General features: G+C 42.5%; 1 protein-coding gene across 7 annotated transcripts in view; it reads right to left on the bottom strand.

The window, feature by feature from the left end:
* Nucleotides 1-25804, bottom strand: part of LOC148020585 (Metallopeptidase M24 family protein) — a 227019-nt gene that overhangs the window by 158918 nt on the left and 42297 nt on the right. For 6 of the 7 annotated variants that reach the window (XM_087698371.1, XM_087698370.1, XM_087698367.1 and 3 more), the window contains one exon: nt 20926-21009. The exons of the other annotated variant lie outside the window; for it this stretch is intronic. In XM_087698371.1, coding sequence (XP_087554497.1) covers nt 20926-21009 — 84 coding nt within the window. The remainder of the gene's footprint in view (nt 1-20925; nt 21010-25804) is intronic. 7 annotated transcript variants of the gene reach the window in all.

Genomic DNA, 25804 nt, shown 5'->3' with positions numbered 1-25804 from the left:
ATGCTATACATCACCCTATGTTACTTCCCTCCCAGAGGATCAAGATATGCCACTAGGAAAACACAGCAAGAGGAGCAAGAGGGTGATAGAGAAGCAGATAAGGAGTCCCTATTCACATATCTCTCAAATGAGAATATACACTACGCTAGACTTGCAGAGATTCTCTTACTATGAGACCCTGATGCCATGGCACAAAATAGATACTATGACACGTATGATTTTGAGGACCCACGGTAACTACAAAGATATAGAGGATACACACACAAGCAAGGTATCAACTCACACTCCAACAGATACCACACAATATGGCTAGTACTTGTTAGAATTAACACCGTGACATCATCTCATTAACTACAACAGGATATAAGGGGCCTCGATTTGGAGTATTTACTTGCTTCCAACGTACTAGTTCTGATACAATGGACTATATCCTAGGCTCCATCGACACAATGAAGCTAATTACATCCTTCATCTTCCCCTTGCCCAGTCAGATTTGCGGTGACCATTATTAGAGCTTGGAGATTTGTATCTCTAGGGCTCCACCAGCTCCCCCCGACTACTATTGAAGAGAAGAGGAGACAATCTCTTTTCTTTAATCATTATCTGAGATCAGAGTCAAGCCACACCATTGGACAGCGGACACACATATCATGGGGGAGGTTCTCTTTATGGGTCGCTACATCAATGGGGGAGTGGTTTGCATTTCAAGAGTTACCACACGAGACCCAAAGGCAAACATTGCATGGTCTTAGAGGAGCTAGGGCTATGATTGAGGCCGTGATGAAAGGGGTTCCACTAGATTGGCAAATTGAAACAGCTTCCTCTCAGACTTGGATTGGTCTTTTCTCTAGAGGGGTTATCCTTCTAGCAGTCATTGCATCTATAGCAGAGACAAGACATTCGCTTTCACAGTTCAGGAGGATGGCCGCCTCCAACGAAAGGACCTTGACCTTACAACACTCGATGGCTGCTCGAGGCAGAGAATCAGAATAGTGGCACACTTTGAAAGAAAATGGCACATAGACCCAGACCCAACCACTTGTCTTATACATGGATGGAGATATTGGGCATACCGGAGGAGGCCCCTAGAGAGACTTCAATGGGATCCAAGAGAGTGAAGGTGGAGGGATCCCTTGCTTGATAGGCCATCCGATATCCCCTTCTTTCGCTACACTACTAGATTGGAACGGAAGATACAAATGAGCAAGATTAGAGCACAGCCTGCAGCCACCCCTCATTGGCATAGAGGGGAGTCTCAGATGAGTTCCTATATGACTTTTGGAAATGGCTACATGACACCTTCAAGCCCAAGAAGATATCTCTCTTTCTATGGCTTCTAGCCTATAGGAGTTTAGCAATTGGCACTTGGCTTGGATATGGCAGGGACCCAGGGGCATGCGTGCGATGTGGTGAGCCGCTAGAGAAGACACAGAGATATTGCCAATGAGACTATCCGAGAGCCCAAGAGATTTGGAGGAGAGTTCTTAGGATAGTATTCCATGGTACAACAGAGTCCATGGTGGTGACATGGGGGGCTGTAGCTTGGGTCACAAACAGAGGTCTAATATGCAGCTATGAGGACACCCAGAGGATCATTTCTTTTCTCATCATTGGATAGCATTTGAGCAGGATCCCTACCCTAGACTACTCACAAACACAATGGACTCAAGGACATTGTCACAGATGGGAGCTGATTTCCAACATAATAGCTTGGTACATATAGACTGCGAGATATAGCCAGATCGTTGATCTTCAAGATATACCCACTGGGGAGTCTTTATCGAGGATTTGGACAGAGATAGTCCACACTCTCCGTGGGAGATAGGAGAGGTTGCAAGGCAGCTCTGAAAGGAGAAAGAAAAGAGAGGCTTTCCTCCGGCTTTGGGATTCAGACGCCTTTCATACTATCCCTCAGATGGTCTGGCACTTTAGCCCACTAGACTGGTTATTTACACAACCATTGTATCTTTGATGTACTTAGTTACCCTTCACAGAGTTTCTTGTACTTTGTATTTACCTTAGGGGGCTTTCTCCAAGTTATTATTAACAAAATTCTCTTTTATTGGGGAAAAAAAAATACAGTTTTAATGTCAAGCTAGTGCACAATACAACCAAAATGGGCAGCCAAAGCAACCATATACCTAATGGTGGTCATACAGGATGTAAGAGAAAATGTCTCCTCATAATCAATGCCCTTTTTTTTGCGCATGGCATTTTTCCACAAGCCTAGCTTTGTACTTACCAATGGATCCATCCGCTTTTCTTTTCAACGTATAGACCCATTTAGTACCAATGGCTTTCTTTCCAATAGACACTGTAACTAGATCCCATGTTTGATTCTTCAATGATAGAATCAAATTCAGCTTGCATTGCTGCCATCCAATGCACACTCTATTGTGCATCCTCAAAAGAATCAAGCTCATCATCATCAAGTGTGTTTGCTGTCATAACAAACTCCATTGTATTAGCGTGATCGTACAAACGTGCTTGTCTTCGGGTACGACTAGCAAGAGGAACATCCAAATCACTATCTTCTAAAGTCTACAAGTACCATCTAGGCATTCGTCTAGCCTCCTAATTATGTACATGCTCTTGATGAACCTCAAGTTCAACAACTTGCTGAATATTCAGATCAACCAAAGGCTGAACTTCTGCATTGTTTAGTGTAGCAACTGGCTGAACATTTTGTTTATTTAATGAAGCTCGAGTTGTATCACCAAAAGCAATAGGCAGTAGCCCTTCAAACACATCATTTGCAGCCTGATATGTGTCAAAACCAGTAAGATATGATTCTGATTTTTCATTAAAAATCACATCCCTACTAACAAAGACTTTCTTGGAAACAGGATCCTAACGCATCATATACTTCCGAATTTTTCACTAATGGATAGATCCAACAAAAGCGAGTAAAGTCATCAATGAAGGTGACGAAACAATAGTATCCACCCAGTGACTTTGTCTACATGGGTTCACATACATTTGAATGTGCAATCTCCAATCTAGTTGTTACCTTAAAAGCAACATCACGAGAAAAATAGAACCGATGTATTTTTCCTAAAATGCATCCCTCACAAATATGCTCAAGAGGTCTCTCCAAGAGAGGTAAACCATCTAACATTTGAGTATGCTACATAAGCATCAAACTACCATAGTTAACATGCCCCATGCGAGCATGCCATAACTCTGCCTATAACATAGCAAAAGTAATAGTAGATGGCAAATAGACTGACTGATCAATCGAATGAGCATCTAACTCATAGAGTCCATGACATAATGTGCCAATAAGTACCAAAGTCAAGAATTCTTTATCTCTGACCATGCATTTGTCATCATCAAATGTGACTTGCCTTCCACATTTTCCTAAAGAAAAAATGGACAACAAATTCTTCTTTATTCTCGGCACATAAAATGCATCCTACAAACAAAGAGTAGAGCCATCAATGGCTTTCAAGACAATCTCTCCAACACCTCTAACAGGATAAGATACATCGTTGGCACATTGCATAGATTTTCCAACAGGAGTTGCAACAACAGAGATCAACAAATCCCTACACTATGTAATGTGCTTCGAAGTACCCCTGTCAAAGAACCAAGTACTAGCATCCTCTATAGAGGTGAACGCTCTATCTCTCCAAGAAGAATCATAACCACAAGTGTACAAAAAGTAGTCATGGTAAACAACAAATGACGTGGACTTTGTAGCAATAGCAATAGAAGGTACATCGAAAACAGTCATCCTAGCTTCTTTTTCTCCTTGGCAATGTGTTTCTTGCATTCTATGATATAGTGACCTAGCTTTTTACAATAATGGCACTTCCCCTTCTCGGCTTGTGTGCCCACCTGCTTCTTGGTGTTCTCTAAAGTGTCTAAACTTCCAAAACTCTACAAAGCATTCCGAACTGAATACCCTTGCCCTTCGGTCTTGCCATAAAATCTTGTTTTGAGGCTACAAAATCCACCCCACTGTTCTTGCTCATTTGCTCTTCTTCCGGCAACAAACTAACCAACCGAATAAAGGTAAGTGGCTACTGAGAAATTCTCATTGTGAGATTCAGTGCCATATAAAAGGCCAAATAAGAAGGCGGCAAGAAATTAATTGTAGAGATCATCTCTACATCAGAATAATACTCATCTATATTCATTAACTGCTCATGCACGTCGTGAATTTTGTTAGGATGATCATGCATAGCATCACCTTCATCCATCTTCACATTTTCAAGCTTCTTTTCAATAAAGAAATCTGTGTCTCATTTCTTCCAGCAAACACTTGCTCAAGTATTAGCCATGCTACTCATGAAGAAGTAGCAAATCGTATATGCACGATTGTGGACCATTGAACTTCCAATGCAATAACTGACAATACTTGGGCATCCCAAGTGTCCCAAGCTTTCTGTACAATTGTTCTTTGAGGTAGTGGCTAAGCTAGAGCTAGTCTCTAACCACATCCTCCTTGGGGAGGAGTTGCCAAAGCCACAACTCCAGGACAAACTTCTTCACCACTAACATACTCCTAAAGATTTTTAGCAACAAGCACATTCTTCATCATGAAGGACCATAGAGAATAGTTATTGCCATCCAATCTATCCTCTTTAGATACGTAAGTGAATACATCACTCTGTCCTTGATTGGCCATAATAAATGTCACTCTTCCAAAAAGCACAAGAGCAATAACCAAGTTGAATTAACCTGAAAGTCTGCAAATTTCCAGAAATTATAGCAAACACTAAGCTGTAATTAACAAAATTGTGTCACACTTGACCATTACTATCCAAATGCGCGGAATTTTTTACAGATTTCAGCAAGTAGCGCACTGCCCAATGCAAGAACAGTGCTCAACAGCACTGAAAACACAAAAGCCCCAAAATTTGATTGTCCAATGTGCACAATTTTAGTCAATTTCAGACTGAAACTTCAATACATATGCGAATGTCTGCCAAACATGCAAAAGCCCCAAATTTGCTAACCCAAATTCCAATAAATTTCTGCAATTTATGTCCAAAAGCACTTGCTGAAGTAAAAATGCACCTTTTGCTTTAGAAGCCCCTTGCTATAGCTATGATTTTTCGAATATAAAATATACCTGTGACAGCTGAGAGCAAACTGAGCACGAGCCAAGCTCAAGCTGTGTCTGCCAAAAGAAGGAGCGGGACTTCCCAAACTGGCAAGCAACGCCCTAGACGAGCTGGAAAAGCTGGCGGCAGCTGATACAACTGACGAGGACTGGAGAAGGAACTGGCAAATCTGGCAGCAACTACTGGCCAGTCAGGTGATACAAGTAGCGCTGCCTGGAGGAGGAGCTGCATAGGCAGCACTAGAGGAGTGAACAGGGTAGCGCAGGCCTGAACATGGTGGCTGAAGCTATCGATGCTGGCAGAGCAATCAGGCGGTGCTGGCTATGCTGTCTATAGGCGACTAGTCCGGGGCAGCAGCAGCTCTGCTGGACAAATCTGAGTGGTGGTGGCAGCTGCTCAGGCGACTGGTGCAGCAGCTGGTGGAGAGATTGCCTAACTGGGCTGGCACTCCTGGATGGACTGTGGTTGCTGCTGCAGCTGGCGTGGGAGCTGCCTAGTCTGAACTTGGTGCTCTGATACCAAATGTTGAAGATGGAGATGACAGCTCCAAGCTTAGTGAGTGAACAGTAGAGAGAGAGTGAGAGTATAGACACAATTGAACACACGATTAGATTCAAAGTGTGTAATTAAAAGTACAAAAGTGCAACCCTTAGACCTTAGGGTTCTCTAAGTGCCTTAAGGTGCGTTCACACCCAAAAGTGTGGTAAGCGACCGAACTGTGTAACATAAACACACAAATAGAGAATAATGTAACTTGGGGGAAAAACCTCTCTTATGGAAAGTAAAAAGTACCCCAATGTCCTACTACGGATCACCAACACTTCTATGTGAGCATTGAGCATAGGCGTGAGTCAAACCCAACAGTAAAAGGGGGGGGTGGGGGGTGGGGGGGCCGAGGAAGAGAGAGAGAGAGCACCTCCAGAGCCTCATCCAACCACATCTACTCCTTTCACACAAGATATGGTGAGAAGAGAGATAGGCAACTTCATTTATACAATGAACATTGTAGCCCCTCTCCTTGCTTTCATGTTTTACAAGGCACTAGCAGAAGGCTTTCCAAACAAATGGACCATGCATACCATTGTGCCTATCCACAAGTCTCAAAATCCCCTAGATCTAGGTAACTACTAGACCATCATGGTGGACCACACACTCACCAAAACATATGGAGCGGTGATGCAGACACAGCATAATATCTATGCAGAGAGACAAAGATTGAGAGCTATAGGGCAAACTGGATTTAAATGGGGATTTTCTATATGTCACCACATCCTCACCTCGAGAGGCATGATCAAGCAAGCCAAAGCTAGAAAGAATAGACTCTACTATTACTTTCTGGATTTCCACAAGGCTTTTGGTATAGTTTCACGAGATAAACTACTACAAAGGCTGCAAACACTTGGGATCCCATCAGACATGACCTGAGGTATCTGTGCACCATACGAGAGGGTGATAGGACAACGCCAAATACCAAAGAGATCTTTCAAATGTGGTCTCTAGCACCGTTGGCATGAAGCAAGGATGCCATCTCCTCCCTCCTCTCTTTGGATTCTACATCAACGAGATAGCAAACCACATCACACAAGTAGGAGAACATAGGCTGGACATAATCAGTACATTAGTCTCTATTATGCTTTATGTTGATCATATTGGCTTAGTCTTCCAGTCTCACAAAAGGGTCTTTATGCACATAAGCAAGACAGCCAAAGACTTTCATGTGACTTACATCCGGCTTATAGCCATACAGCTTCTCAAACGGTGTCATCTCATGAATACCTGTAGTGGGAGTCCGATTCAAGATATACATGGCTGTCATAACAGCCTCAACCCATTAATAGAGTGGCATCTTCTTCTCATTCATCATGGCATGAGCAGCTTCCATCAAGACCATGTTCTTCCTTTCAGCTACCCCATTTTGCTGAGGAGTGTAGCTGCAGGTAAGCTACCTACGTATGCCATTTTCAGCCAGAAAGTTATCAAACTCATTTGACACATACTCCCCACCGCTATCTGACCTCAAGCAAGAGATATAACAGACATCAATCCCAATGAGGAGATTAGTCTTCACTATAGAAATTGGAAATGTGTAGGTAGTGGACTCATGTGTCTACTTGGAGGTCATAATTACTATATTCACTAGGAGATTCCCTATGGCACACAAAGCTAGGGATTGATTTACACAAGGCTATGCAACATTAGCCATACTACAGAGAGAGTGCCATCAAGTGTACTTCCATAGGGCCCACACATTGGTCATGCCATCCATGATGTATGCAGTATCTCTTTGGACCCCTAGCCTAGCTACGTATCTATGGACACAGATTGAGAGCCACAATTCATCATGCTCTCATAAAGAATCTATAGCAAACCATCAATATCATATGAGATCACTCAAGAAAAGTTTGTAGCATCCCCCATGATGGTAGAGACCTTCTTTCATACTATCAACTTCACTAGGATATGAGAGAGAATGCTGTAGGGAGAGAAATTTCAGAGTTTCACTGAAAAATTGTTGTTGCCCTGCTCAAACAAGCTTGGAAACTATCACCTACAGCTTAGGACCACCAAAAAAACTATTGCCCCCTCTTACATGCTGTCACCTGCACCAGACGGACCTTGGGCTGCTATCACCTGCTCCTGGAGGGCTCCCAATTGCTGTCACTCGCTGTAGGACTGACCCCTGGTGGCTACAAATCACATCAGCAACCTCTCCTTACTCTCTAACAACCTCCTTCTCTCTCACAATGGTTGGAATAGACGTCCACCAATCCCTAAAAACGTTTTTTCCACTTGCATGGGCAAGTTTTGCGAAGTGGCATCCTTCTAATCTCATTTTCCAACATTATATAGCTTATTAAACTAATTTTCAAAATATTAATTCTGAGAATTAATTTAATAATTATTCTAGTGCTCACAAATTTACTTTCACTAGCCAATAATTAAATTGGCTAGGCCAATTTGTCTTCCAAGTATCCCTACATAATTATTGACCTTTAGACTAGCATTCATTAATTAATTAATGCCTAGTCTCTAATATCACCACTGATATTAGTGGCTAATAAATTAGTCTAGGCCCGAATCTGACACCAGGCACCACCTCGTACCTGTCAAACATAACTTATTACACCTTTTGCCTTTGGCACCCACTACATCCTTGGGGCCCTTGGTCTATTACCGTGAAATAATTGCCATATGTATCACATCTGCTAACAACCTTGCACATTTGATTAATAGCTTAATTAAATGTTATCGGTAAGATTAAAGCATCTCAAAATTCTACGTCCTTGTGACAGTATGCACAAGTCTACTAGTGCTCTCAAGATATGGAATCAACACGGACCACCTTCCCCACTTTGGATATCGCCCTAACAACTCCTCCATACACCTCAGTCACACTGAGCAACTCATCGATTTTTTCAAAAAGTGACTACACACACTACACCTACATAGACAGTGGTGACAGTCTAGCCAAATGAAGAGATTAAAGCGGCATGCCAACCAAGGGTGCAGGAACATCGGACACACATGCTCCACTAGAGAGAGATGACAGAGATCTACCAACAGGGATCAATTTAAATGCTGTAAAATTCCGCGTGGGAAAAAAATAAATCGGACTTTTGAAATTTTTTTATCCCCCCCCCCCTTATCCCTCCAGCCGACTGACGAGCTGGAGGGGGGAGGGGAATAGAAGGAGCTACTAAGCTCCTTGGTGGAGCCTTGGAGGGAGGGGGGGGACATGCGTGTCGACACGCAAGAAGCAAAGATCCCCCTCCCTCCACTATTTAAACGAGAGGAGGGGGCCGCTGTACAGAAAAGGCTGGGGGCCGTGAGAAGAACCGAACGCCGCCATAGCTCCGAGCTGAAGAAAAGGGAGACGAATCGCCACTGCCACGCCGAACATCTGCCCTCCATCACGTCGCCATCGACTGCTGCAGTCCAGTCCCGCCGTTTTGACTGAATTAGCTTTTCTCCCTCCCCCTCCCACGTGGCCCTTCCAGAAGCCCCTTGGAAGGTTCCAAGGTGGGCTTCTTAAGCCCTTGTTCTTCCCCCCCCCCCCCTCCCGGGGTTTTAAATCCCCCACCTAAGGCCCTTGTTCTCCTCCCCCCCCCCCCCCCCCCGGGTTCTTAAACCCCCCGTAAGGCATTGTTCCCCCCCCCCCCCCCTTCCCGGTATAATCCCCCCCCTAAGCCTTGTTTTTTTTCCCTCCGGATTTTAATCTCTCCAAAGCCCTTATTACCCCCCCGGGTTTAAATTTTCCCCCCCCTAAGCCCCCTTGTTTCCCCTCCCGGTTTTAATTTTCCCCCCCCTAAGCCCTTGCCCTTTTCCGATTTTTCTTTAAACTATTCAAGTCACATCCCTAAGCCTACTTTGTCCTTAGGCTACCTTGCAGACTTCCATTTTTCTTACATAAATTCCTTCACTCACTTTTTAAATCTTTTTGTACAAGTGCTCTCGTAGCTGAGCTTTGTGTGACACTCTATTAACACTTTTCCCCTACTATTTGAGGACTTGGAACTAATAAAGTGTGTATACACTAAATTCTCAGCTAAGCCTTTTTTCCCAAGGAGTATTGTCGCCTTTGTATCATCTTGGCATTTATGCTATATGCCAAATTAAACTGTATTGATTGGGAAAGTTAATTGTCACAAGGATAGTAAAACCGTGACAAGACAAGTAAGATTACCTTCCACAAGCTAACCGAACCAATCTAAACATAGAAACATTCATACCCTAACACTTGACTACTTTCTTTACCATAAGGACAATAATTTCATAAAGATAAGAAACTAGGGTTTGTCCCTAAATGAAGATACCCTAGGTCTGACATACGTCAGCCTAAAGAATCTAAACAGATTATTCCATCGCAGGACTTGTGTAACATGTATGAAATCATTTTGTGATTGATTCACAAGGGAAAAAAGGAAAGAACACTTCCTTAGCAATTTGCCATACAACTGGGTTGATTAATGGAAATGTTTGTGCTTACTAGAGATTTTAGGGCTCTGTTTGAATTATGAATTACAAATTAAACAAGTACCTATACTTCAGGTTAAAGGCCTGAAGGGAGAGGCAGCTTCAGTTACCCCCGACTGCCTGCCTGACCCTAACCAAGGGGGTTGTTGACCGCGCCGGGAACGTGGACCGAACCCGCCGCGAGAGGTCCCTCCGTTGAGTTCTACTTGGAGCAGGAGGACGCTTGGGTGCCAGGGGGGGCTCTGGCCGTAAATCCCTCGCCTTCCGGGTCCTGCACAAGAGGCTAACGTGACTCGAGATTGGATCTCGAGGCCCGCATACTAGTTGACGGGCGGAAGCTTGGAACAGTGATCCCTGGAGATTACTGGTTAGCCTTCGGGCAGATTATGGACAAGCCTACGGGCGGAACTTCTTGTAATTCAAAGATAAAATGATGAGATGTTAAAAGAACTTGCTTGATATTGTTTTTTATATGTCACGTGATAAGATTACGTGAAGGAACCCGTGCTTAACAGGATTAATTAAAAAAGCTGATTGTTATATGTCAAATTAATGTGTTAGATAATTACATAACTAAAACAAACCGAGGAAAGTGCGGAGGATGGGCCATGGGTCCGTCCTACGGTTGGGTGGTTCCGGTTAGCCGGGAACTTTTCTCAAAAATCTCGAAGAACAGCGAAATGATCATCATCATCAAAAAGAATAACGAGAACGATGACCTAGAGTTACGTCTTACCCGATTTACGTTGTTTTAGGGGAACGGAATGGGACTATGCCTTATGGCAGAGAGGTTGAGCTTTGCATCCCTCTCGTTTCCCATTCTCCTTGAACCAAGTGCAGCGTGAATCCGCTTCGGACCTGGCGTTTCTGCGTAAAGTAGTTCGCTCGGGTCTGACACTAGTTGCTGTTAGCTAGTGACCCATTAGGAAAACCCTAATTCCGGTCGATCCTAAGTGGGAACGGCCAGGATACTTCCGCTACGTGGCAGACGCGGAAAGAGCTAGATCACAAAACCCGTAACATTCCATGGGAGTGCCGGGCGGAGCTTTCTAGACATCCTTTCCGATGGACTGCTAAGACGTGTCCTGGATGATACTAGGGGACACGTTACAGTTGGTATCAGAGCCGACCAACAACGGAATTGTTTTTATGAGATCTCAATAAAATGAAATAAAGAAATTGTTACTGTCCAAACATTTCCTCATCTTCAATGCTGTCTTGCAGAACTATGAAGCGTGGAACAAGTTTTTGGTGTTTCGGGTCATGTTTATGACTGCAATGCATTCTCCGCTTTATAGACAAAGAATTGGGATGATGAACATCCTGGAGCAGATTTATAATCCATCACCTTTATACATAGAACGAAGATGGACGGGATCTTCAGGAATCTACTACATAGCTGCCCACCGGTTTATCTACAGACCAACCTAAAGAGGATCAAGTGGTTGAAAGACTTGAAAGTCGTGAAGCTGTTCATTTTTGTGGAAGCTCACGTAAATTTGACTTTACATATTCAAGGTCGGAGGGTTGAAATGAACTGATATGTATATGAGGAAGTAACCCGTGTAATCCCAGCCGACAGGATTAAAGTGTTGGGCCGCCATGAGAAGTATGGATTCCAACGAAAAGGGTATCCTAAACTTCCAATGAATTATCGATTCCTAAAGATCCATGACCCAAAACCCTACTATTACACAGTTCCTGTAGACAAATGCAATACAACGTTGTTCTCCCCAAACTGAATGTAATGATTGAATTATCATCACACGAGACGTTGTATAAGGCTATGCCCATATAAATATAAATAAGGACTTCTTTTATCAATATCTGGCTGTACATCAGAGTTGTTAAAAAGTTAAGTAGCTTCATGATTTACGAGATAGCTGAACTAAAGATAAGCTAACGTCAATTATCATATAATAACGTTAAGAAAACTTTTATCCAGGCACAACCCCAGGTACAGGTTCCAAATTCGCCCCCTACATCAAGTACTGCTGTGACCCAGGAGAAGAAGTTCCTCCTCAAGCAGATAAAGCCACCCGAGTTTGACGGGAGAGGCAGATTCGTCCAGTCTGATGCTGAAATTTGGATTGAATCTATGGAGGATTACTTTGAAGCAGCTGGTACTGCACCTACCAATCAGGCTATGCTCGCCAAGTTAAAACTCACCGGCGAAGCTAGACTATGGTGGAAACAATGGTGCAGGGATCAAGGGACTTCAGAGGGGTCCGTTACCTGGGAGAAGTTAAAGAAAGCCGTGCAGGGGAGATATTTGCCACCTGCATATCGTACACAGAAAATGAATGAGTTCTACGAGCTAAAACAGTTAGGACTCACTCTGGACGCATACTACTCTAAATTCGTCTCACTTTTAAAGTATGCGCCACAGATGGACATGACGCAGCAGGTGTCCAAATTTTGCGCAGGCTTAAATCCACCCGTAAATACCCGTCTCAAATCTATGCGTCCATCAGATCTGCAGGATGCACTCATTCGAGCGGCGCCTATAATTCAGGAGGTGCAAGCTAGACCAAGGGGTAACAAAACTTGGTCCTATAGTGACCCGAACAGAGGAGCATTCAGACCTCAAGTGAAGAGAGTTCAAGGTCACAATCAGGGACAAAGGAAGAAAGCAAGGACAAATAACGTCAACAACTTTGTTCCTACTCAAAGTAATGGCCGAAACCTCCGATGTTTCCACTGCAACGAACTCGGTCACTTCAAAAGGCAATGTCCCAAGCTCAGCGGGAGACATCGTCAAACGCCTTTCCAAGGTGCAGGCCGCGGTCAATGAGCCGCCACCCGTGGAAGAGGAAGAACTGCCTGCATTGCCAATAGGCAAAGATGCGAAGAAGAAGAAGAGGAAGATCCGACTATGGAAGCAGAATTCGAAAGAGCGACAGTCCATGCCGCTTTACACAAGAAAGGGCCGAATCGCCAGTTCTCGGTGATTCAAACACCGTCGGACTATCAAGGTAAAGGTTTCAAAACCTTGATTGATTGTGGCAGTACACATTCCTTTATCTCACCAGCATGTGCAAAAAGATTAGGAATAGCCACAGTAGAAGCACCTACCCTGCTTGTGGAATTGGCAAACGGTCATGAGGTAACTTGTACCAGGCAAACTGCTAAGAAGAAATTCTTTCTGGGAGGAAAGAAAACCTCAGTCAAATTCAGAGTCATGAATTTAGGTATCCATGAGTGTCTACTCGGGATGGATTGGCTTAAGCCTAATGACGCCCACATCCACTGTGGAAAGGGTCAAGTTTCCTTTCGAAACTCTGAAAGGGAGTTTGTCACAACTCAAGGTGAGGCAGGAGTGCCAAGAATCCAATTAGCCAAAGTATCTCGGATCATAAAAGGAGTCAGAAAAGGATTACCCGTTTACCTGATCAAACTCAACAAGTTAGATCAAAAGCAAGAGTCTCATGAAGGACCTTCTTGGCTAAAGGAATACGCTGACGTATTCCCTGAGGAATTGATTGAACTTCCGCCTCCAAGAGAAGTAGATCATGAAATTAGGCTAGTGCCTGGAGCTGCACCAGTTGCAAAGAGACCTTATAGAATGTCCATACCTGAAGCAATTGAGTTGAAGGAACAGCTCAAGCAACTATTGGATCAGGGTTACATCCGGCCTAGCAACTCACCATGGGGAGCTCCAATACTATTCCAGAAAAAGAAAGATGGGACACTTCGACTATGTATTGATTACCGAGGGTTGAATCCATCAACAGTCAAGAACAAGTATCCTATTCCTAGAATAGATGAGCTTCTGGATCGTCTTCAAGGTGCAAAGACCTTCTCCAAGATTGATCTCAGGTCAGGTTACTATCAAATAAGGATCAAGGAAGAAGATATTCCAAAAACGGCCTTCAATACAAGATATGGGCACTTTGAGTTCTTGGTTATGTCATTCGGGCTTACAAATGCACCTGCCACCTTCAATAGATTAATGCAGGATATTTTTAGACCATATCTTGATGATTTCGTGCTTGTCTTCTTCGATGACACTTTAGTCTATTCTAAACAGGAAAAAGATCATGAACCTCAACTTCGAATTGTCCTTGAGACAATGAGGTCCCATAAGCTGTATGCAAAAATGAAGAAGTGTGCATTCTTCAAGCGTCAGATTGAATATCTGGGATTCATAGTATCATCAGAGGGAATATCAGTAGACCCAGCCAAAGTCAGAGATGTGCTTGAATGGCCAATACCAGTATCCGTCAAAGAAATACGTAGCTTTCTTAGCTTGACAGGATGGTATAGGGTCTTTATCAAAAACTATGCTTTGATTGCAGCACCTCTTACAGACTTACTAAAGAAGCAGACTTCTATCACATGGTCAACTCCCGAACAAAATAGCTTTGACAAATTGAAGCAAAGTTTGGTATCAGCACCTATTCTAAAACTTCCTGACCTCAATAAAGAGTTCGAGGTAGTAACTGATGCCAGCATTCTTGCCTTGGGATGTGTACTTATGCAGGAAGGTCATCCAGTAGCATACTCTTCAAGGAAATTGAAGAGTCATGAAAAGAATTATGCCACGCATGATCTGGAATTATTAGCTATCATCCATGCTCTAAAGCTTTGGAGACACTACCTGTTGGGTAACAAGTTTACTCTAGTAACCGATCATAAGAGTCTCAAATGGATTTTTACCCAGAACGAGCTCAACATGAGGCAACGTCGGTGGATCGAAGTATTGGAGGAATATGATTTTGAAATCAAGTACCGACCAGGGAAAGAGAATGTAGTTGCCGATGCACTCAGTCGCAAGGCATTCCTAAATTCCCTAATCTTGCAGAATCCATCAACAGCCAGATCTCTGGCTACAAAGGTATCTATGCCAAACAACCCTATACTTGAACTAGCTAGAGAGGAAGCATGCCATGATTTGGCCTACCAAACAATGATAAAGGAAATATCTACCAAGGAGCAGAATCAGAAGTTGCAAGCTAAGTATCAGGAATTTTCCATTGATAATAGGCTTGTCTACTACAGAACAAGGCTGTGTATACCAACAAGCCAGTCACTTAAGTAGAAGATATTATGGAAAGCTCATGATTCCCCTTTCGCAGGACATCCTGGCTATGCAAAAACTCTTAATGCAGTTAGGAAGAGCTACCATTGGGAGAGGCTTAAAGGTGACGTTCTCAAATATGTCACTGAATGTTTGTCTTGCCAACGTATCAAGGCCGAACATGTCATGATGCGAGGAAAACTGCAACCACTTGACATTCCCCAAATGAAATGGGAATTCATCAGTATGGATTTTGTTATGGGCTTACCCCAAGTCCAAGGAGGATACAATTCCATTATGGTTGTGGTTGACATGCTTACCAAGGTTGCACACCTGATTCCAATAAAGACAAACTATAAAGCCTCTGACATTGCAAGATTGTTTATCAAGGAAATATTCAAGCTACATGGGTTACCTAAAAGAATCATTAGTGATCGAGATTCTCTCTTCACATCACACTTCTGGAGAGCTATCTTTGAAGCTATTGGGACTCAACTCTGTTTTAGCACCGCCTACCATCCCCAAACGGATGGACAAACAGAGCGAGTGAATCAAATCATTGAGGATATGCTTAGGGCATACTGCTTTCGAGAGCCAAAGAGGTGGATTCAATACTTGCCATTAATTTAATTTGCCTACAATGCTTCTTACCAGCAGAGCATTCAAATGACCCCTTTCCAAGCATTGTATGGTCATGATTGTCGAAGTCCCCTAAACTTTTCTGATTCAACCCTAAGAGTTGAAGCTTCAAGACAAATGTTGGAGGACATGGATGATCAAATAAGGTCGATAAGACAAGACATACAAGCAGCCAAGGATAGACAAAAGGCATATGCAGATTTGAAACGTCAAGAAAGAGTCTTCAAAGAAGGAGACATGGTCTTCATTCGAGTACGCCCTAAAAAGAGTTCTCTATCCCTAGGAGAATGCAGGAAGCTAAGTCCAAGGTATTGTAGGCCGTATAAAATCCTCAAATGCCTAGGACCCAATGCTTATAGATTGCAACTCCCTGAGAACCTAAAGGTTCACAATGTATTCCATATCAGCCTATTGAAAAAATATGTACCCAATCCTAATCATGTACTTAATGATCAACAAATTGTAATGCCTAGTCAAGGAGTCCTTGAACTAAGGCCAGAAAGGATCTTAGATGTTAGGGAAAGACAGTTAAGATCTAGAACCTTGAAAGAATGCATTGTCCAGTGGAAAGATTATCCCGAAGAGGATGCCACTTGGGTAGATGAAGGCACTCTCAACCATCAATATCCCCAGTTTATCTCGAGATGAGGACATCTCAATTCCTCCAAGGGGGAGAGAATGTAAAATTCCGCGTGGGAAAAAAATAAATCGGACTTTTGAAAATTTTTTATTCCCCCCTCTTATCCCTCCAGCCGACTGACGAGCTGGAGGGGGGAGGGGAATAGAAGGAGCTACTAAGCTCCTTGATGGAGCCTTGGAGGGAGGGGGGGGGCATGCGTGTCGACACACAAGAAGCAAAGATCCCCCTCTCTCCACTATTTAAACGAGGGGACGGGGCCGCTATACAGAAAAGGCTGGGGGCCGTGAGAAGAACCGAACGCCGCCATAGCTCCGAGCTGAAGAAAAGGGAGACGAATCGCCACTGCCACGCCGACCATCTGCCCTCCATCACGTCGCCATCGACTGCTGCAGTCCAGTCCCGCCGTTTGGACTGAATTAGCTTTTCTCCCCCCGCCCCCCCCACGTGGCCCTTCCAGAAGCCCCTTGGAAGGTTCCAAGGTGGGCTTCTTAACCCCTTGTTCTTCCCCTCCCTCCCGGGGTTTTAAATCCCCCCCCTAAGGCCCTTGTTCTCTCTCTTCCCCCCCCCCCCCCGGGTTTTTAAACCCCCCGTAAGGCATTGTTTCCCCCCCCCCTCCCGGTATAATCCCCCCCCTAAGCCTTGTTTTTTTTCCCTCCGGATTTTAATCTCTCCAAAGCCCTTATTACCCCCCCGGGTTTAAATTTTCCCCCCCCTAAGCAAGTGCTCTCGTAGCTGAGCTTTGTGTTCTTAGTCTTATCAAACAAGCCGGTGTCCACACACTCCCATGTCCTAAAAATCCAAGTCATCATCATGACCTCGTATGGTATCCCGTAAGGAAGAATATAGCCGTGAGATAAAAGATAGGGAGGGAAGCAGAGGGAGTGAAAAGAGGGAGTGAAGGAGGAAGAGTGGGAAAAAGGTAAAAGATAAGGAAGGAGAAGACGATGGAATTCCAAGAAGAAAAAGGAAAAGGCTATCTCACATTCGAACTACGATGCCGCCGAAGAAAGTCCAAGGTGTAGCGGCGGGAGGGTCATCTCCCGGTATCCATGTGGATATCTCACCTCAAAGCCAGGTTTTTCTTCTTGGTGTTAATTTGGTTTTAAGTCAATCATGCAAAGGAAATTTGTTAAGAAAAGATATATTTGTTCGAGTTATTTTTAACGAAGGATTTAGCTTATGAATGACAATGTATACAAATTAGCTTTCTTCAAATTGCATCTAGCATTATAAAATTATAGGCAAGATTAACCATTTACTATAGTAATATATTCCTAAAAGTGTAGAAATTATATCTTGCACCATTAGTCTTATTCCTTTCGCAACGAATCATGGTAAAATGGCTAAATTCATGGAAGGTTTCTTCGATACTCAAATTACTAGGGAGGAATCTTTGCTAGTTGCGCATCTTAGCAAGGCAACTGTTGTTATTTGGCATAAGTTCATCTTTAAAGAAAACGGAAGTTAAATGTTAGGAATTAACAAGTATAAAAATTAGATGTACGAACCCATTTGGAAAGAAAATGTAATGGGGAATTGCTGGATGACACTCTATTAACACTTTTCCCCTACTATTTGAGGACTTGGAACTAATAAAGTGTGTATACACTAAATTCTCAGCTAAGTCTTTTGTTCCAAGGAGTATTGTCGCCTTTGTATCATCTTGGCATTTATGCTATATGCCAAATTAAACTGTATTGATTGGGAAAGTTAATTGTCACAAGGATAGTAAAACCGTGACAAGACAAGTAAGATTACCTTCCACAAGCTAACCGAACCAATCTAAACATAGAAACATTCATACCCTAACACTTGACTACTTTCTTTACCATAAGGACAATAATTTCATAAAGATAAGAAACTAGGGTTTGTCCCTAAATGAAAAAACCCTAGGTCTGACATAGCCTAAAGAATCTAAACAGATTATTCCATCGCAGGACTTGTGTAACATGTATGAAATCATTTTGTGATTGATTCACAAGGGAAAAAAGGAAAGAACACTTCCTTAGCAGTTTGCCATACAACTGGGTTGATTAATGGAAATGTTTGTGCTTACTAGAGATTTTAGGGCTCTGTTTGAATTATGAATTACAAATTAAACAAGTACCTATACTTCAGGTTAAAGGCCTGAAGGGAGAGGCAGCTTCAGTTATCCCCGACTGCCTGCCTGACCCTAACCAAGGGGATTGTTGACCGCGCCGGGAACGTGGACCGAACCCGCCGCGAGAGGTCCCTCCGTTGAGTTCTACTTGGAGCAAGAGGACGCTTGGGTGCCAGGGGGGGCTCTGGCCGTAAATCCCTCGCCTTCCGGGTCCTGCACAAGAGGCTAACGTGACTCGAGATTGGATCTCGAGGCCCGCATACTAGTTGACGGGCGGAAGCTTGGAATAGTGATCCCTGGAGATTACTGGTTAGCCTTCGGGCAGATTATGGACAAGCCTACGGGCGGAACTTCTTGTAATTCAAAGATAAAATGATGAGATGTTAAAAGAACTTGCTTGATATTGTTTTTTATATGTCACGTGATAAGATTACGTGAAGGAACCCGTGCTTAACAGGATTAATTAAAGAAGCTGATTGTTATATGTAAAATTAATGTGTTAGATAATTACATAACTAAAACAAACCGAGGAAAGTGCGGAGGATGGGCCATGGGTCCGTCCTAAGGTTGGGTGGTCCCGGTTAGCCGGGAACTTTTCTCAAAAATCTCGAAGAACAGCGAAATGATCATCATCATCAAAAAGAATAACGAGAACGATAACCTAGAGTTACGTCTTACCCGATTTACGTTATTTTAGGGGAACGGAATGGCACTATGCCTTATGGCAGAGAGGTTGAGCTTTGCATCCCTCTCGTTTCCCATTCTCCTTGAACCAAGTGCAGCGTGAATCCGCTTCGGACCTGGCGTTTCTGCGTAAAGTAGTTCGCTCGGGTCTGACGCTAGTTGCTGTTAGCTAGTGACCCATTAGGAAAACCCTAATTCCGGTCGATCCTAAGTGGGAACGGCCAGGATACTTCCGCTACGTGGCAGACGCGGAAAGAGCTAGATCGCAAAACCCGTAACATTCCATGGGAGTGCCGGGCGGAGCTTTCTAGACATCCTTTCCGATGGACTGCTAAGACGTGTCCTGGATGATACTAGGGGACACGTTACAAATGCTACCACTCTGTCTCATCAAGGATATTGGACATGCTATATCCCCTGATCGTGACCAGTTGTAGAAATGCATTGCTCCATATATTCACCCCAACCTCTTCTTGTCACAACACTATATGGGTATTACATTGTATATCACTTTATCTTTCTTGCACTATATGTCACCATCATTTAGCACATCACACTTTCATATCGAATAACGGCTATCATTTTACATGGTTTTGTCTCATAGACCATTTGTTGCCTCAGCAAGTGTAAATATATTTTTCTTTCTTTCTCTCATCGCATTAGCATCCAGTCACGATCTAATCACATCAATTATCTGTCACATCAGTTGTCAAGCATCGTCGGCTACCCATTGTTGACCTTTGACACATCACATCCCTTATCCAGCCTTGGTGAACTTGCCTTATCATCTATTTCATGGTCATCTGCCTGCGTCACTAACCTATCTGGTCGTCGCATGCCTAGTCACTAACTTGTTTGGTCATCATTTACTCTCGTTTCCCCAACCTGTCACTATCAACCTCTCACCTCTCCCACCCATCACATCTAGCCCACCACCTCTAAGCCCATCACCTCTCAACTCATCATCTGTCTCTTTCCTTTCATCGCTTGTCCAGCCCAGCCACTCTTCTTTCCATCCTACACATATACATAAATATAGATATACATATTCATATACATAGATATGTAAATATAGATATGGATATATATCTATTACATGGGCCCAAATCAAATTGGAATGGGCCGACCTCTTGGAAACACTAAAATTACTCCATTTCCAGCAATTGTTCCCAGTATTGCATCTTGAATATTTGAGCACGGGACCTGAGGTGGCTGGTAGCCCCTAATTACTGCTGTAAATCTTGCCCTGCTGTCCAAGTATGGCTGAGAACTGCTGAGGGACTGCTTGTAGAGGAGAGAGAAAGCTGAGGAGAGAAAATTTCCAGGTTTCTGTCACAAGAAAGCGTTAGAACTAGAGGCTGTCTGCTGTAAAATAGCATCAAATGCTGTTTACCAGCAGCCTGGAGGCCTCAGATGGATGTCACCCATCCCTAGATGGGATCTCCAGCTACTGTCCTCCCTGCAAGAGCAGCCTTCCTGGCTGGCTGGAAATGGCCAAAACCTGCCAGTACCTGCTTGGACAGTACTTTCTCCTTCTCGCTCAACCTCCACAATCCACTAAATGGCTGGAATGACCCTCCACCAACCTCTAATTGCCTGTCCTTCACTTGCATGGGAAATTTGCACAAACATCAGCATAATATATCTCCTTCCCAAATTCAGAGTAAGAATCAAAAATCACAAGAGAAATCAAACCAGAAAGAGTAAAGAGTTCTCTGGCAAAAATTAATAATGCACAAAGGTTTAGCCAGTAAAATCACTAACTTAAAGATTCCATGGTGAAGAAAGATCGTACAGGAAATGAACATGTTATGTCAGAAGCATAGAAATGGTATTCGGCTCCCATGTCTAGTAATGCCATATCACCATCATTTATGGTCTGCAAATAAAGGGAGTAAAACCCAAGATTAAATTTAAAAAAACAATCTTGCAGTCCTATAAAACATGCAGAAACAACCAAAATTTTCTATTCTAGCTTTATGAAACTGCATTTTCAAAGAACGAAAAGTACTACTCCAACTTTTATGAAACTATACTTTCAATCAACTCTCTGGCATCATTGCAATCGACAGCCAAGATAGTGGTAGGTGTGAAAAATCTGATTCAAACAACTCGCAGTGAAAAATAGTTATGCCAGTGTTTGAGTGAAGTCCTGATCATCAAAATAAACCCTTCGCAGTTTTAAAAATGCTTTTAATAGTCCTGAAAGGGTGCAAGAGAAAATAAGAAAGAAAAAGAGGAAGAAAACAACAGTGGAAAACAGGAAATGGGAAAAAAAGGAGTGGGGAGGTGGTGGGTCTGGGAAGGAAACATCTTGGAACCAAATGTGTGGGTTCTCAAGCATTCAGTCGACAAAGACATCAGATTACTCACATGACTCATTGAAGAAAGCAGTCTTAAGCTGGAAGGAGCTCGTGGATGCTGGACAACCAAAAGGCCTTGTGTTTCAATCTAGAATGCAAGTAGCTCAATGAGAAAGCTTAGGGGTTTCACTATCTTTAAACTCTCTATTTCATGTCCGTTCAAGCACAAGTGTAACAAGTGAAGCTTCGTCATGAAGATCAAGGATTCGAGCTTCTTTAACATTGGTGCTTGCTATCCACATCTTGATAAAGGTACTATTCTCATTAACAAGTTCTAGATCTAAGTCAACAAATAGCAACCTACTATCACACATATGGGTAAATTAAAAAAAGGGTGCTCATGAATGTTGGACAGCAAATAGACCTTATATCTCATTTGCAATGCAATCAACAAGGTTTGAGGACTCAAGCTAGTAAGCACACAAATTATTGAGAAAACAAATGACAACCTACTATCAAGCATATGGATAAATATTAAATATAAATGATCAAAATCTGATTATTAGAATCAATAATGATGATGATGTCGAGAAAATAGAGATAGTGATCATACAATGCCATCCACATTGCGATGCAGGCTGAGATGGGCTGCTCAACTTCTTTTTTGGTTTTTTTTTTTTCAGGGGGGGTTTCTGGGGTTGTTGGACAATTGGTTCACCTGGAATGCCTTCATCTTTCATTCTGCCTCTAGGGTTCAAAGTCATGTTGCTAGGCTGAAGGGTCTTTTCCATTGGCAATTCGATTTTATTCAGCACACTGGCCTTCTTCCCCAAGAGGATTTAGATTCTTGGCATGTAGCAATTTCTTCTACTACTCTATCGTGACACTTGTACTTCTCATGTGATTAATATAATTGCCGGTTTGTGTGTGTGCGCGCGCGTGCGCGCACGTGTGTGAGAGAGAGAGAGAGAGAGAGAGAGAGAGAGCCAAAATGGCATGCTCTCTGATCCTCGTAGTCCATCACTCTATGTAGAGGCCCAGACCCCTCTCAAAAAAGGCGATAAAATCTGCCTCACAAAGGAAATGGCCTTGTATCATGCAAACGACGCATTGCCAGGATTTTAGGGCAGCATGATAATATTCCAACTCCATCTAGCAAGTGTGAAATAGGTCTGTCAAATGTAGAGCTATAAACTTGATCTCTTCTATTTTTATATATATTTTTCATGACCATATAAGGTATGAAATGGATGAATAACTTCAGAAGAAAATCAAGATTTTGAGAACCACCATACAAACTAAATTTGATCCGAGTATGAAGGTGGAGATAAGGATGAAGAATGTCGACACCTCTATCACAATGACAAGGTGTTCCACAAAGGAGAATGTGACTCTCTGTTACTTAATGAGAATCCATCACAAAAGGCACCAAATGATTTTGAAGAAGATGATGGACTTCGATGTGATTTGTTAGAATAAGACCTTTCACTTGTTTCAACTATCCCTCCTAGAAGTAGTTGGGCTTCTTCAATGGCTCCTTTCATTACTATGACTTTTTCTCCTTGAAGCAAATGGGCTTCTTTCCTTGAATTCTTTGTGCTTCTCAACTTTTTTTTGTTTGACCAATTGCTATGTTGATTCTCCTCTTGACAGCTTTGAATGGCTTGAATGATACCACTCAACTCTTCCATTGGGATTCTAAGAAAAATATGCTCAAGCACTCAATATAAGGGCTAAAACCAAACTAACTTATAATCATAGTTGTCAAATACACAAGCTACAATACCATACAATAACATAAAATACAAAACTACATGGTACCTATCACTAAAATGAAAAATGAACTTATGAATTTAATGATTGGCAATGAAGAATTTGACACTAGGGGACATGCGGTGGAGGAGTGTGCGGGTCATGTGTTACATAGCCAAAGCTAAAGAAACAAGGTGCAATATGAAACTTTCATTAAATTGAAAGTTTGCACCTTAAAATTGAGTTAGATTGAAAGTTTTGCCTAGTAAACAGCTTACTTAGGGCACTTAAGTTATTAAGCAAACCCTGAGCTAAAGTTTTGCTTAGCAAGCAACTCACTTATGATTAATAACTAGGTCATTAATTAGCCCTTAATAAAAATGTGATATGATTAAGGAGCAAGTGGTTACTCATTTGGAAAGCTCATCTTGGTTATTTGGAACTTCTCTCTCATTTGGAGCAACCCAAGGAGACAATCAATCTTATTTTTCTTACTACAAAAAATTGTAAATTTCAACCATGGAATAAGCTTACAACATAGCTAGAGTGTGGATAGTAGCCAATTTTTCTCCTCTTGGCATGGGGATTCCATTGGGCAACCTCATAACTCCATACACAACAAGGTATGCTGTTGCTCTTGCGCTAAATATCAGAAAAACATGTTATGACAGCACTATGGGCTAAAATCCTTCTTCTTTGAGATCTCAAGCCAAGTACAATTTTAGACAATTGAGTCATGAAGAAAGTGATAAACCCCCCTATTTATGAGAGCAACGACAAGGGACTGTATGGTACTATGCAAGAGCGTTATCATAACAAAGACTCCGTAAAATTGGATTCAAATACTTACTATTATTTTTAGGATTTGGTAGGCTGAAGTGTTCATTCGTAGTTTTAAACACTCTACACTTGGTTGGAGGCTAGCAATGAAGGTGCCAAGGCCATTGTGCACCTGTGGATCGTTTATATCGTGAGAAATCACTAAAACACAACCATTTATAACCAATTTCACGCATAGAAATACTGAAAGGGGCACCAAGCTTTGGGGCCCACACATGTCAATGTATGGTGCAGGAGCGCTCTAGCTCTAGTTGTCTGGGGTATTTTCTTGCTAGATTTACAGTTAAGGTGAATTAAGTGTTTGCTAAAATGTGGTGGTTTCGTTGTCGGGACATCACCAACTTTCGAAAGGAGCTAAACTTATGGCCATCTCAAGAAGCAAACATATGCATTTTGGTTTGATGCAATTCAGTTATAGCAAGCTTTATACTCGCTAAAAACAATGTACAACAAGGGGCAAGTAGTAAAAGATTTCACACAACAGTGGTACTAAGAGTGAGGAACAGGAATCCCCTCTAGAAAGGCACTCAACACATGGTTTTGAGTGTCTAAATGCTGAAAATGCTTTAGGACACCAAGCAACAAATGTGATCAGTGAGCATAAAGCTCAATCACATGTAATTCCACAAGTCCAAGGCGCTCAGGAAGAAAATGCAATGTTTATAGCATAGTTAACAAGTGTTGTTATAAACTTGCAACAATTACTTCAGCAACCTCAATTTGCTAATTTTATGCAGTCAGTTCCTGATGTTAAAAGGGAAAAAATTTTGATTCACATTCTAAGCAACCAAGTGAGGCTCATGGGTAAACTTTTCAGCCAAAGGCATTGCATACACCGGCACTTGTAATGCCAAATGTGCAAGGAACTCCAATTCAGCAACATGATCATCCATTAGCAACGTCTGTTAGGTGTTCACAAGAACTATCATGGAGCAATGCAGCCCCAAATGCACATTGGCATATATGGTAACATTGGTATGCAGTCAGGTATGCAAACTAGAATGTTTGGTCACTTGGGAGAGACACTACTAGGCATACGTCAGCCACCCGTTTATGATAACTTGGCTCCTTTGGGTAAAGTTAAAGACTACAAAGGAGGTGGGGCAGCAGTCAAATTTGAAATCTTTAATGGTATGCAGGATAGACTGAAGGCTCTTACCTTCATTTAACAATTGCCATCAAAAGTCCGCAAGGCAGCCCAAGGCAGCCACAAATATAAAAGAAAATGCACTTCACTAGTGGACAACCACCCTTTTGATGCAAGGCAAGGCACTAGCAACTTGGGTGCAATTCAAACAGGTTTTCTCTTCTCAATGGCTCACAAACAGTTTTGTAGTGGATGTGACAACAGCTTGGCAAAAATTAGATGCAATTCATTATGTTGATTTGGAAGAGTACACGAACAAATTCTAGATAGCTTTGTTGTCAGTTAGCTCTTTTCATGAGGTCACGATGGCTGAGCTAATAGAGACCTACTGTTGTGGTCTACTCAAAGAAATTCGTGACTATTGCACCAAGACAAAAGTGACCAACATGGCACAATTAATTGAAAATGCAAATACAACTTATGCATTGATGAAAGGACAAGTCACAAGATTTAAGGGCACCAAAGATGCTTCAAAGGACAATGCTGAAAATAAGGGCAGCAAGACTGAATTTTTGGGCAGCAAGTTCAAATTCTCAAAAAAGGATCAACATACTGAAAATCACTCAAAGTCATTCTTTCAAAAGGATAGACAAGGCAAAAGGTCATTTGCTAGTGCTAAGAAAGCTATTGAA

The sequence above is a fragment of the Lygodium microphyllum genome, chromosome 18, assembly GCF_053477565.2.
Source record: "Lygodium microphyllum isolate KBCC chromosome 18, Lygodium_microphyllum_v1.1.10, whole genome shotgun sequence".
Classification (NCBI taxonomy): Eukaryota; Viridiplantae; Streptophyta; class Polypodiopsida; order Schizaeales; family Lygodiaceae; genus Lygodium; species Lygodium microphyllum.
The sequence above is the reverse complement of the archived record's forward strand: the minus strand, read 5'-3'. Positions and strand labels throughout refer to the sequence as shown.